This window comes from Chiloscyllium plagiosum, unplaced genomic scaffold, assembly GCF_037043375.1.
Source record: "Chiloscyllium plagiosum isolate Xiang-an unplaced genomic scaffold, Cpla_swu_hap1 HiC_scaffold_36, whole genome shotgun sequence".
Lineage (NCBI taxonomy): Eukaryota > Metazoa > Chordata > Chondrichthyes > Orectolobiformes > Hemiscylliidae > Chiloscyllium > Chiloscyllium plagiosum.
Genome location: NW_028270174.1, coordinates 14331884 through 14347040, shown reverse-complemented (window position 1 = coordinate 14347040; position 15157 = coordinate 14331884). Strand labels below are relative to the sequence as shown.

Below are 15157 nucleotides of genomic sequence, written 5' to 3'. Positions count from 1 at the left end.
TCGGCCGCTCTCCCCGGGCTCCGCCCCCTGACTGAGGGCGGAACTTCCGGTCCGGCGCTGCTTCCGGTCAGGAGGTGGGCCCGGGGGTGATGGTCCACCCCGCCCCTTTTAAGACCCAATTCCACCCCTCCCTATCTTATACCTGCCCCCCTCTTTTCACCCAACCCCATCTCCCTCCTTATTTTTCCTGTGTTCCAGCTGATCTGGCTCCTCTTGTAGGAGGCTGTAGACTTTGACATGTAATTGAACTTTACAGCATGGATCAAGGCCGTTCGGCCCATGTGTCCACTCTACTCATCAAGTATTTACAGTACCTTTCCTGTACTCTTCTATATTATGGCACTTCAAATGATCATCAGGTTCACTAGACTGATTCCAAGTACAACAGGACTGTTTTAGAAGGAGAGCTTGAGTTGGTTTGGGTCTGTACTGTTTGGAGTTTAGAAGATTGAGAAACAACCCTTCTGAAGTGTGAAAGATCTTAAAAGATTTGACAGGTTATTTCCCCTTGTGGTAGAGTTCAGGACCAAAGGGAATGATCTTAAAATAAATGCGCACGGATTTAAGACGTTTTGAGGGATTTCTTCTATGCAGTTACTGAATCTTGGCATTCTTTGCGCAAAGACCTTTTGAGACTGAGTTGTTAGGTTTATTCAATGCTGAGAGTTTTTAATTTGTACAAGTGAAAGTCATGAAAATGGAGTCATATAAGCTGTAGTCTGATTGGATAGCAGAGGAGGTTCGATGGTTTGAATATCTAACTTCTGCTTTATCATTAGGTTGGCTAGCTCAGTTGGCTGGTTTGTGATGGAGTGACGTTAGTGCTACAGGTCCGATTCTCATGTTAGTCGAGGTTATCATTGAAGGGCTTTTGTTCTCAATCTCTCTGCTTATCTGAAGCACAATGACCCTCCGGTTAAGCAACCACCAGCCATCTTCCGAATATTGGAACATTTCCTGTACTTATGGCTACTTTTATATTGTCCTGCGTTGTGTTCTGACATGTGTACTAATTGAATTGAGAACGGATTCAAGAATGAAACCTTTTTGCAACCCAAAGCCTTCCTGAACATAGATGCTGTCTATGTGTCTTGATCTCTTGTTCATTCTCACAGCACCCTCTCTTGCTTCTCTCCCTCACCGTGGCAGCCTCTCCCATGGTCACGTCTATCCACCCCACAAAGTATTTTGTTGTAAAATGACAGATGATAAGACTTGAAAGCAGGAATAGGCCATTCAGCTCTTTGGCATGCAAAACAGTCTTAATTCTATCTTCCTTTCCCCACTGCATAACTGTTACTACCTTGTTTATCAAAAATCTAATTTAATCTTGAATAATTTTACTCCACTGTTCTCTGAAGCGAATTCACAGCCTGAAAACCCTTTACCACTTTAGCAGGATATCTTAATTAGATTAAATCATAATTTGCAGTTTCAGTCAACAATTTTAAAAACAAAAAGACCATGAGCATGAGGAAAACATTAAAGTTTCTCTCAATTTTGGACTATTTTATGTAATAAAAATTAAAGAAACAAATTAATAACAAGACATGAGAAGCATGTGTTATGCAATGCTGTGTTGGATATGTAGGGCTGCAGACATATGTTTAAATTCTGAACCATACTTTCAGATTCAAGAAAAATATTAGATTTTTTGAAATACTACATGTACAGTGGCATCACTAACAGAACTCTTTACCCAGAGAATTCTTTCCAATCTGATAAACATATCTTATTGTTTTAAGCAAGCTTGTATCGGTTGATTGCTATAGATTGAAGGTAAAGCTATTATTTAAACAAAGCATTTTCCAAGAAAGGCAAGATTTTTGGAGCACACAGATCATTAATTGCTGGCTATTTCTCTATTTTAAGCTACAAGGTAGTCTGCATCTCTGGTATTTCAGCATTCTGTATGTACTGTGCTTCTTGTTTGAGCAGAAGACTTCTTGCCACAAAATGGCTAAAGAACATCTGTAAATTTGCAAATGCTGCAATTTATCAATGAACTTAATATTTAAAGAGGCTGAGTTTTTTTTTAACTTCTGTTATAAATTTAGAATTTTCTCCTGACCTCACTTTGAACTCCAAGCACTGTGCCAATGTCAGCCAATAGTTTTAGCTTACTTCTGACCTGTGCTGTTTTACTGAAAAACGTCAGGGGAATTCTTCATGTTTGTCTGTTTTCACTAAAGCCCTGGTCTGTTTTACTGGTCAGATCTTAAATTAGCGGGTGAAGTCGAGTAGATTGGGCTAGTACTCATTAGTGTCCAGGACTAGAGGGCATATTCTCAGGGGGGGGGGGGTCATCACATGTTTAAGGTGGAGGTGAGGTAGCACTTCTTCTGAAGGTAGTGAATCTGTGCAATTTTTTCACCGTCAAGGCCAGATCGTAAGATATATTCAAGGTTGAGAGGGACAGGTTTTTAATCTGTAAGAGAATCCAGGAATATATTGACAAGGCAGGAAGTGGAGTTAAGGATTTTGTCATTGATGTCAGAGCAGACATGATGGGCTGAATGGCCAACTTCTGCTCTTCTCGTATGGTCTTAATCCACTAGTCGCCTTTACATTTGGTGAGTTTTAAGCTATTCCTGTTGGGCAAGGAGAAGTGTTCTTGCAGGTTCCACAAGGGTAATGTAGCTCACCATTGCCCTGACAAACTTTCCCAGTTCCTACGCATGATCATCCATATCCATTGGTGTGAAAATTGTAATAGCAAATATTTATTCTGTAGTGCGATGTCTTGTATTGTCCTGAGAGCAGTAGATGTGATCTATTTGCACTTCAGTAAGGCGTTCGACAAGGTTCCCCATGGGAGACTGATTAGCAAGGTTAGATCTCATGGAATACAGGCAGAATTAGCCATTTGGATACAGAACTGGCTCAAAGGTAGAAGACAGAGGGTGGTGGTGGAGGGTTGTTTTTCAGACTGGAGGCCTGTGACCAGTGGAGTGCCACAAGGATCGATGGTGGGCCCTCTACTTTTTGTCTTTTACATAAATGATTTGGATGCGAGCATAAGAGGTACAGTTAGTAAGTTTGCAGATGACACCAAAATTGGAGGTGTAGTAGACAGCGAAGAGGGTTACCTCAGATTACAACAGGATCTGGACCAGATGGGCCATTGGGCTGAGAAGTGGCAGATGGAGTTTAATTCAGATAAATGTGAGGTGCTGCATTTTGGTAAAGCAAATCTTAGCAGGACTTGTACACTTAATGGTAAGGTCCTAGGGAGTGTTGCTGAACAAAGAGACCTTGGAGTGCAGGTTCATAGCTCCTTGAAAGTGGAGTTGCAGGTAAATAGGATAGTGAAGAAGGCGTTTGGTATGCTTTCCTTTATTGGTCAGCGTATTGAGTACAGGAGTTGGGAGGTCATGTTTCGGCTGTACAGGACATTGGTTAGGCCACTGTTGGAATATTGCGTGCAATTCTGGTCTCCTTCCTATCAGAAAGATGTTGTGAAACTTGAAAGGGTTCAGAAAATATTTATAAGGATGTTGCCAGGGTTGGAGGATCTGAGCTACAGGGAGAGGCTGAACAGGCTGGGGCTGTTTTCCCTGGAGTGTCGGAGGCTGAGGGGTGACCTTACAGAGGTTTACAAAATTATGAGGGGCATGGATAGGATTAATAGACAGTCTTTTCCCTGGGGTCAGGGAGTCCAGAACTAGAGGGCATAGGTTTAGGGTGGGAGGGGAAAGAAATAAAAGAGACCTAAGGGGCAACCTTTTCATGCAGAGGGTGGTACGTGTATGGAATGAGCTACCAGAGGAAGTGGTGGAGGCTGGTACAATTGCAACATTTAAGAGGCATTTGGATAGGTATATAAATAGGAAGGGTTTGGAGGGATATGGACCGGGCGCTGGTAGGTAGGACTAGATTGGGTTGGGATATCTGGTCGGCATGGACGGGTTGGACCGAAGGGTCTGTTTCCATGCTGCACATCTCTGAGTCAATGACTGTTGCATTTAAGATTGTTGGTCTCATTAACTTGCAAGTTTTTTTTGTCATAGAATCTTAGAACACAATGCAGGCTTACTGACTTGCATTTATTGCCACCTCCTCTTATGTCAAATTTGGCCATTAAAATGTGCTGCTCAAAACAATTGCAGTAACATTCAAGCAGTACACATGGTCAGTCCTCACTGCTTTGTTCAGGTTACATGTCTATAATCCGGGATGTGTTATGGTATCGCTGTAGGAGAAGGTTGGTACCTATTTTTGATCTTTAGAGAATGTGCTTTAGAATCAGTGTATATATAATGAGGAGCAACTTGGTAAGAAACCAAAATTTCTGGATTGGGGGGGAAAAGGTTTCTCTTGTTTATGACCTTTTTTAATAGAAAAATCCTTAATCAATTCAGGAAATGATAACTAAACCTTGCTACCGATTCAATACCAGAAACAAATAACTTACTAAGGACAAAGCAACAGCATTCAAATAGCTTTACATTACACTGGATATTTATGATATTAAAAAGGCTTCGTTGACTAACCCAGTTAACTGTTCAGCCAGAAGGCACTTTTGTTGTATTCTGGGTTAGGTTGGAGAATAATGATGGTGAAAGAGAAATTCTAGAAGCATAAAGAAGGAATCATGATAGTAACACTTCAGCAGAGCACAAATGTAAGTTTCTCCTGTTTAATTCCTAAAAACTACCATCAGCACTTTGAATCTGTCTAGGTGCATCCACACATTATATAAGGACCAATTTAATATTATAACAGTCACATATTGCAACAGCTTTAGCATACCAATGAGTTAAAATCCAACTAGAGATAGACATGTTCAGCAAAGTTGCTGATTTGAAAGAATATATCAGCATATGTCTACACTAACTATTATTTGGAAAGGCAGGGACTGATTCAGGATAGTCAGCATGACTGTGTGTGGGAAGTCATGTCTCATGAACTTGACTGAGTTTTTTTTTGAAGTAACAAAGGTGATTGAGGACAGAGCGGGGGCATGATCTATATTGACTTCAGTACGCCATTCAACAAGGTTTCCAGTGAGAGACTGGTTGGATCTCACGGAATACATGGAGAACTAGCCATTTGGATACAAAACTGGATTGAAGGTAGAAGATGGTGGTGGAGAGTTGCTTTTTAGACTAAAGGCCTGTTACCAGTGGAGTGCCACAAGCATCCATGCTGGGTCCACTTCTTTTCATCATTTATATAAATGATTTGGATGTGAACATCGGAGGTATTGTTAGTTTATGGATGACACCAAAATTGGAGGTGTGGTGGACATCGAAGAAGGTTACATCAGAGTACAATGGGATCTTGATCAGATGGGCCAATGGGCTGAGGAGTGGTAGATGAGGTTTAATTTAGATAAATGTGAGGTGCTGCATTTTGGAAAAACAAATCATAGCAGGACTTGTACACCTTAATGGTAAGGACCAAGAGTGTATTGCTGAACAGAGACCTTGGAGTGCAGGTCCATAGTTCCTTGAAAGTAGAGTCACAGATAGATAGAATAGTGAAGAAGGTGTTTGGTAGGCTTTCCCTTATTGGTCAGAGTACTGAGTACAGGAGTTGGGAGGTCATGTTGTGGCTGTACAGGACATTGGTTAGGCCATATTTGGAATATTGCGTGCATTTCTGGTCTCCTTCCTTTCGGAAGGATGTTGTGAAACTTGAAAGGATTCAGAAAAGATTTCCAAAGATGTTCCAAGGTTGGAAGATTTGAGCTATATAGGCTGGGGCTGTTTTTCCTGGAGTGTCAGAGGCTGAGGGGGGTGACCTTTATAGAGGTTTATAAAATCATAAGGGGCATGGATAGGATAAATAGAGTCTTTTCCCTAGGTTGGGGGAGCACTGAACTAGGGGGCATAGCTTTAGGGTGACAGGGGAAAGATTTAAAAGGGACGTAAGGGGGCAACCTTTTCACGCAGGGGGTGAAATATGTGGAATGAGCTATCAAAGGAAGTGGTGGAGGCTGGTACAATTGCAGTATTTAAAAGGTATCTGGATGGATGTATGAATAAGAAGGGTTTAGAGGGATATGGACCAAATGCTGGCAAATGATAGTAGATTAGGTTAGGATATCTGGTCAGCATAGATGTGTTGGATCGAAGGGTCTGTTTCCGTGCTGTACACCTCTATGACTAACATTGTGCATTGTGCTTTGAACACTTTTTTGATTTTTGTTTGACTGCATTGCTTTAGAATTGCTGCATTCCATACCAAGCAAAAACATGTTTAATCAATTCAAGAGCATTGCAACCCATAATAAGAGTTCCTGCAAAACCTACAATTTTATCAGTCCTTTTTTTTTTAAAACTGCTATTTAAAGTTGAACATGGAGCAAAATAGCAATTTTTGATTTTAAGTACAGGCCTTGTAAGTCATAGCATTCTCAACAACTCCGTGCTCCTTTTTTATTTTTTCCATTGAGGACAGAGTCTGAAATCTCTCCCACATATTGCCTGAAACCTGGACAAAGGTTCAAGTCAGGCAGTCAAATGAGCTGTTAATTTGTTTACTTTTTTTATTTATGAAACATGGTTTGCTTCAGTCATTACTGACAAAGTATTGTTTAGTTGATTTCATGGAACTGAATATCTGATATAACTGAAAGTTGAGTCCACATAAACTAGGAGCACCTCCAGTTGATCATCCTACCTACCAGGACCAACTAGGAAGATATTGCTGGATAGCTACCAAAGTTGCATTCCAAAGTGGGGATGAACGGGGGCCATGCAGTCTGAATGGTGATCCCAATTATTGTCTAGCATGGATTAAGATTGAATCCCGAAATAGTTTGTATTTGAAAACTGGAAAGGGCAAGTATTTGAAATATTGCACAGCCTAGTTAAACATCCATGCATGGTACTTGCTGTTGCTGTGGAGATGTTGAAATGTAAATTCTGCTATGTACATGCATCTGTTCAAAGTAAGAAGCTGAGTGCATCAAACAAGACAATAATGGATTGTTTAATGTTCTGTGTAGTGTGTGTCACAGACATTTTAGAGTATAGTTATACTGAGTTTCTGAAGGGACCTATTACCTATTCATCTCCACTACAACAGCCTTATTAAAGGCAAAAAATCATTTGACTGATGGAGTTGCTTAGTGAATATAGGACTGCATCTGGAGTTGAGAGTATGAAGATTTGTGAAAATTGAGGTCAGTGATGCACTGTACATATTTGACTATACTCAAATTGTTCCGTCCTTACAACTGTTGAGGGTAACTTTGATTGGGAAAATGTTATTCTTTTATGAAGGATGTAATAACAGAGCATTTAGAATCATCTAATATAATCAAATAGAGTCAGCATGACTTCATGAAGGGGAAATTTATTACAGTTTGAGGTATCAAGCAGGGTAAATATAGTGGGACCAGTGGATGTATTTAGATTTTCAAAAGGCATTCAATACACTACTCTGTAGAATACTGCTTAATAAGAGCCCAAGTTGTTGAAGTAGTATGTTAGCATGGAATAGATGATTAGCTAACTAATAGATGTTAGAATTAGGATAAGAGGGGCATTTCAGGATGGCAACTCTTAATTAATGGAATGTCCCAGGGATCAGTGCTGGGGCCATGATTATTTAAAATGCATATTGATGAATTGGATGCCGGTAGTGAATTGTGCTATACCAGGTTTACAGATGACACAAATAGATGGAAAGGCAAGTAGTGAAGATGACACGAATAGTTTATACAATGACATAGACTGGTTAACTGAGTGGGCAAAAAACAAGGGAAAGATGTGACATTATGTGCTTTGACAGGAAATGTAGAGCTAAATATTAATTAAATGGGGAAAGACTGCAGAAAGCTGTAGATAGTGATCTGGGGGAGCTAATAAATCATAAAAAAACTAACTTCCAAGTTGAGCTGGTCAGAGGTTCAGCAAATTAAACTTTGGCCTTTACTTCAAAGAAAATGGAGTACAAAAATAGGGAGGTCTTGCTAAAGCTGTACAAGGCATTAGTAAACCATCCCTGCAATACTGTGAACATCCAAGGATGAATATACTGGCATCAGAGGACAGTCCAGAGAAGCTTATCAAGGTTGATTTGTTGTGTGAGGGATTTTCTTATAAGGAGTGGTTCAAGCCATTGCATTTGTACTCATTGGCATTTAGGAGAATGAGAAGAGACCTTATCAAAACATAACAGATTCTTAGGGGTTTGAAAGGGTAGATGTGGAAAGGTTCTTATCCCACGTAGGACAGTCAAGGGCCAGAGGGCATAATCTCAGTAAGGAGTTGACCATGTAAGTCTGATATTCAGAGGGTGGAGTTGAAGATTATCAAGTCAGCCCATGATCTCTCTGAATGGTGGTGCAGACTTTGATGGGCCAAATGGGTTAATTCTGCTCCTACATCTTTTGGTCTTGGTTTTTCCCCTGTGAAAAATTCTGACTTAACCAAGGATAAACATCACCATGGAAGGATCACCACTTGTGTGACACTTCTCAAGTGTCCAGAAGTGAAAGCCTGGCTTGACAGATCTTGAATAGAAGTGGAGAATCCTTTTTTTGAGGTATAAAGAATTGTTCATTTAGAAGTTGGTAATTATATTCAACTTTTAAAAAACACTTCAGCCTATTTTAGTTAAGAGGAGGGCTTTGGTGTTAGAGCTTGGAACACTTTCTGCTAGGTATCCCACTGCTGGTATGAAAGGGAATCGCCCTAAAGATGTTAAATCCAATCTCTGCAATTCATTCCTGCTTTTAGTATTGACTTTACTCCCTGACCAATTCACCCATCCTTGTGGGTTTGTAAACAAGGTTGCCAACTAACCTTGAGTTATGAGTTGTTTACTATGAAATCTCATTTGTCAGAACTGGATTCAGGCCAACCTAACAATGTAACAATATTGGAGCTGTCAAGGAAGTTTCAACATACACTGACAGATGGGATAAATTGATTTGATTGTGTGATCACAGTAATATCAGTGGATTTTTTAATAGTCTAATAGTGAGGATGATATTTTCATGTTTAAACTTCTTATTTCCTATGGGTGATGTTGTGAGGAACCATTCAGGCCAGAGGTCATGTATTCAGTTGCTTGTCAGTCTTTGGTAATTGATATTCTTGCCTTTGGGCTATTCACTGAAAGAGTTGGCCAATGATCCCAATTGTTCTGCTATATTCCAGTGATTGCAAGCTAGCTATGTCTCTGAACATTGAGTGAGGACTGGATCACAAATTTTATTTGAACATAGTGAATTAAGTACACCAGAAACACTTGCTTTATGTGCCACTACATGAAAAATGATCACATGTGAAGTAGTAAATGACTGCTGGCACCTGTGTAACGTTGTCCTAAGAAAATAAGACGTGATTTGTCTGAGGGATTATTTTCATATTCAAGATCATTTGCTGTTCTTTTACTTGGAATGGGAAGTGCAGAATTGGCCTTGATGTTCGAGAGACAAAAATAGAAATTGCTGAAAAAGCTCAGCAGGTCTGGCAGCATCTGTGGAAAGAAATCAGAGTTAATGTTTCAAATCAAGTAACCCTTCCTCAAACTGTTCTGAGGGGTCACTCAACTCAAAATATTAATTCTGCTTTCTGGCCAGACCTGCTGAACTTTTCCAGCAATTTCTGTGTTTGTCCCTGATTTACAGCAGCTGTAGTTTTTTTTTGGTTTTTACTTGATTTTCTACGCTGTGTTTGAAAGCAGCTCAGGTCTGAAAGAGATTAAACCTGAGGTTGAGAATTTTACATTGGGTCCCCATAGTCTTTAATTTAAACATGAGGAAGGGGTAGCAGGGGATCTGAATAGGATATGAGCCAAAGGAATTTTGATGATTGGAAGCTTACTAAGGGTGATTGATTCACTTAATAAGGAAGATTAATTGGGAGGGTATTTAAATGAGTAAACCTGGAGGTGAAGAAAGTTTTTAGATAAGGGTTTCTAGAGCAGTTGGACTTTGTCAGATGTGGGTCATGTTACCAAGATGAATGAAGGTGGTCTTTGTAATGAAGCTCAGCCCAAGGATGAGTAGGAATCATATATTGCAAACAGTTTTGTTCACTGCCCTGAGTCATGGGCTGGAATCAGTAGGAAGAATATACATTATGTATCGGGGCCAAAATCATTGGTTTCTGGTTTAGTGACTATTTAGCTGGTGGAAATCGTACTTCATCTAAATCCAGATGCAGTTCAACAGCATAGGCCCTATTACACAAAGCCTTAATCAGCTGATCTGTTGAGAATGCAATTTTCTTAATCCTTACCTCAAATTACTCTTGTCCCTATGAATATCAGTGATAGGTTTCCTTCCAATCCCATGCAGTTCGTTGTTGTAATTGATGGGCATTTGGTCTCCCTGCTTGCCTGTATTTTACCTTCCTGTACAGTACAAAATTTCATAGGACCATCCTGACAGACACGCAATATATATTGAGCAGATCACTATATTTGTTGCATCTGTGTAGTTAGAACAGTTGCCTTTCAGCTCTGGATTTTGGTTTCCAATCCAACATGTGTTGTTAGGATGGAGCTCCTTTAGTTTGTTTTATAAGACCGCAAGACCATAAGACATAGGAGTGGAAGTAAGGCCATTCGGCCCATTGAGTGTACTCCGCCATTCAATCATGGCTGATGGGCATTTCAACTCCACTTACCCGCATTCTCCCCGTAGCCCTTAATTCCTTGTGACATCAAGAATTTATCAATTTCTGCCTTGAAGACATTTAGCGTCCCAGCCTCCACTGCACTCTGCGGCAATGAATTCCACAGGCCCACCACTCTCTGGCTGAAGAAATGTCTCTGCATTTCCCTCTAATTCTAAGGCTGTGTCCATGGGTCCTAGTCTCCTCTCCTAACGGAAACAATTTCCTAGCGTCCACCCTCTCCAAGCCATGTATTATCTTGTAAGTTTCTATTAGATCTCCCCTTAATCTTCTAAACTCCAATGAATACAATCCCAGGATCCTCAGCCGTTCCTCATATGTTAGACCTACCATTCCAGGGATCATTCGTTTGAATCTCCACTGGACACGCTCCAGTGCCAGTATGTCCTTCCTGAGGTGTGGGGACCAAAACTGGACACAGTACTCCAAATGGGGCCTAACCAGAGCTTTATAAAGTCTCAGTAGCACAACAGTGCTTTTATATTCCAACCCTCTTGAGATAATTGACAACATTGCAATCGCTTTCTTAATCATGGACTCAACCTGCATGTTTACCTTTAGAGAATCCTCAACTAGCACTCCCAGATCCCTCTGTACTTTGGCTTTACGAATTTTATCACCGTTTAGAAAGTAGTCCACGCTTGTATTCTTTTTTCCAAAGTGCAAGACCTCGCATTTGCTCACATTGAATTCCATCAGCCATTTCCTGGACCACTCTTCCAAACTGTCTAGATCCTTCTGCAGCCTCCCCACTTCCTCAGTACTACCTGCCTGTCCACCTAACTTTGTATCATCAGCAAACTTCGCTAGAATGCCCCCAGTCCCTTCATCCAGATCATTAATATATAATGTGAACAGCTGCGGCCCCAACACTGAACCCTTGGGACACCACTTGTCACCGGCTGCCATTCCAAAAAAGAACCTTTTATCCCAACTCACTGCCTTCTGTCAGACAGCCAATCCTCAATTCATACCAGTAGCTCACCTCGAACACCATGGGCCCTCACCTTGCTCAGCAGCCTCTTGTGTGGCACCTTATCAAAGGCCTTTTGGAAGTCTAGGTAGACCACATCCACTGGGTTTCCCCGGTTAACCTACTTGTCACCTCTTCAAAGAACTCCAACAGGTTTGTCAGGCACAACCTCCCCTTACTAAATCCATGTTGACTTGTTCTAATCCGACCCTGCTCTTCCAAGAATTTAGAAGCCTCATCCTTAATGATGGATTCTAGACTTTTACCAACAACCGGGTAGGCAACACACCATGCGAGACTCCCGATCCGGCTTGCAAAGGATACTATCTGTCCCCCTAATTATAGAATCCCCTATAACAACTACTTGTCTTTTTGCTCCCCCCTCTTGAATGGCCTTCTGCACCATGGTGCCGTGGTCAGCTGGTTCATCCTGTCCAGAGCCCTTTTCCTCATCCGTACAGGGAGCAAGGGTCTCATACCTGTTGGACAAGGTCAAGGGCTGAGGCTCCTGAACTCCGGTTCCCCTACCTGCCTCACTTACAGTCACATTCTGATGTCCCTGATCACTAACTGAATGTGAATTACTTATTCTCCCAGTTGTGACTGCCTCCTGAAACAAAGCATCCAGGTAACTCTTGCCGCAGTGTTTGAAGCTCAGATTCTAGATCATCAACTCTGATCTGGAGTTCTTCCAGCAACCAACACTTGCTGCAGATGTGGTCACTGCTATTCACAATGGGATCAGCCAGCTCCCACATCATACAGCTACAGCACACCACCTGCCCAGCCATCACTGCTTAGTTAATTACTTTATTACATTGTACAGGTTTGAGTTAAAATACTTTCTGATACCTCTCTGCTACAGTCTTTTTCTAAAAACCAATTAATAGATAAACATATCTTGAATATCATCTGAAGAAATGCCTGTATAAGAATGGAATGAGGGAAAAGGTGTGGGTTTATAAATTGTTTGAATTGGTTGTTTCAATATCAGGAGTTAATAATCAATGGGAGTTTTTCCCTGTTGTCTTGTTCATGATAGTTCTATCTTTTTATTTCCAATTTCCTTCATTTCAACTTTGAAAGGTAATATGATAACCAGAATACAAAAGTAACTCCAGGCATATGAGTTGAAACTAAACTGTGATGAGAGAACCTGAACAAACAGGCTTACTAGTAAACTCCTAATTTAGGACTGATATAAAGAATGTTTTGTTGGGTGACCAACATGTTATGAAATAAAGTCGGCAAAAACCTTAGACTGCATTTTTAATAGCTGGGTCCTATGTTAGGTCTTTGTGAGTGTTCATCTTTGTATCTTAAATGGGTTATGACGCGCGTCAGTCTAAAGCACCCATGATTTGCAACATTTTCCCAAGAGAGCCACTTTTGTTTTAGGAAATGAGAAATATCATACATCTACCTACTACACTAGACTTCATTTAAATGGGAAAATTTTCCATTTAAACCCAGCAATAATTCTTTGTACAAAATTCTGCTTTAAATGTCATGAGTTGTTTAACCATCATTATCCTATGCAATGCGAAGGAAGGAGCATGTTTACTTCCACATTCTTACCCGTGTTACTCTCCTCTGTTGAGCTATTAAAATGCTGTGGGAGCTGCCCTTGTATATTTCAATTGTACCCTTGAAGGAGACAACCATGAAGGAAGCAAAATGAATTGTACATACCAAATACCCAATTTTTTTTTTACAATTCCGAGTAAGTTCCAAAAATAATTGCTATTTGTTGTCCATTTCTGATTTGTAGCAGTTAAATGGGATTGTAGTGAATTCATCCAGATGATTTGATGGGGAGGTTATAATGTTGAATCATAAGCTAACATTAACCAAATTAATAGTTTATGTTCAAAGCTTATGTTTTTGTTGTCAGCTGAAGCCTCAGTGCATATTCACATGCCACCAACAGATATTTTTCCTTTTCAAAAGGATCCCTTATTCAGAAGATTCTATGGAAGTGGAAATACATTAAGCGTAGTTTTCTGTATTTGCTTTGGGATAGCAAGTTATTTTGTGGTTCCTTGAAATGTGCGAGAGGAAGTATTTGTGTGCTGTGGTGTAAAATTAATGTAAGATTGTTGACAACTCATGTCTTTTGTTGCTTTAGTAATTTTAACTTCTGTTTGTTTCCATAGGCTAAAGAAATTCTTACAAAAGAGTCTAATGTACAGGAGGTGCGATGTCCAGTCACAGTATGTGGTGACGTCCATGGACAGTTTCATGATCTCATGGAACTGTTCAGAATTGGGGGCAAATCACCAGACACCAATTATCTTTTCATGGGAGATTACGTTGACAGAGGTTATTACTCTGTTGAAACTGTCACATTACTCGTAGCATTAAAGGTATGATGTTTCATTTCCAAACTTGATATGGACTGCCTTACATTGAGTTGGTGACCCTTCTCTTGTGAGTTCTCACCTGAAAGTCCCATAGAATTAGTCATAGTCATACAACATGGAAGCAGACCCTTCAGGCCAACTCTTCCATGCCGACCAGGTTTCCTAATCGGAACAAACCCCATATTCCTACATCTAGCCCATATACCTCTAAACCTTTTCAGTTGACGTACCTCTCCAAATGTCTTTCAAATGTTGTAATTGTATTCTCATCCACCACTTCCTCTGGCAGGTATTCCATATATGTACCACCTGTGTGGAAAAAGTTGCTCCTTGGATCCCTTTGAAATCATTCCTCCTTCACCTTAAATCTATGATTGCTAGTTTTGAATTCATCTAGCCTGGGGAAAAGACCTTGGCTATTCACCTTATCTGTGTCCCTCGTGATTTTGTAAACCTCGATAAGGTTGCTTCTCAGCCTCCTATGTTCAAGGTAAACAATTTGCAGTCTATTCTTATTAACTCAAATCCTCCAGTAGTGGTAACATTGTTGCCAGCCCTTTTTGCACCATCTCCGGTTCAAAAACATACTCCCTAGAGCAGGGCAACCAGAATTGTATGCAGTACTCCAAATGTGGCTTTAACAAGTCTTGTGCAGCTGTTACATGATGCCCCACTCCAGTGCTCTGATTGATGAAGGCAAGTTTGCCAAATGCTGCCTTCACCACCTTGTCTGCTTATGATGCCACTTTCAAGGGACTATGTACCTGAACCCCTAGGTGTTTTTGTTTGACAACACTCCCCAGAGCCAAACCATTAATTGTGTAAGTCCAGTCCTGGTTTGTCTTACCAAAATGCAACACTCCTTGCGTTTATCTAAAGTAAACTCCATCTGCCATTCCTCAGCCCACTGGAGGGGTTGGTCTGCCATTCCTCAGCCCACTGGAGGGGTTGGTCTGCCATTCCTCAGCCCACTGGAGGGGTTGGTGGAGACCATCTTGTACTCTTAGATAATCTTCACTGTCCACTATACCAACAATTTGTGTCATCTGCAAACGTACTAACGATGCCACCTATTTCTCATGCAAATAGTTCATATAAGTGATGAACATGCCTCTATTGTTATCAAATGTGCTGAGGTGAAGTTGGTCAAGAGCTTAAAGTTGCTAAGAGTAAATATCACCAACAATCTATCTTGGTCCATCCATCTGACGTTACAGTCA

At 40.6% G+C, this 15157-nt stretch overlaps 1 protein-coding gene across 1 annotated transcript in view; it reads left to right on the top strand.

Moving 5' to 3' along the window:
- ppp2cb (protein phosphatase 2, catalytic subunit, beta isozyme) overlaps positions 1 to 15157 on the top strand; it is a 34967-nt gene that overhangs the window by 440 nt on the left and 19370 nt on the right. Inside the window, exon 2 of the mRNA XM_043674322.2 lies at positions 13731 to 13940. Coding sequence (XP_043530257.1) covers positions 13731 to 13940 — 210 coding nt within the window. The remainder of the gene's footprint in view (positions 1 to 13730; positions 13941 to 15157) is intronic.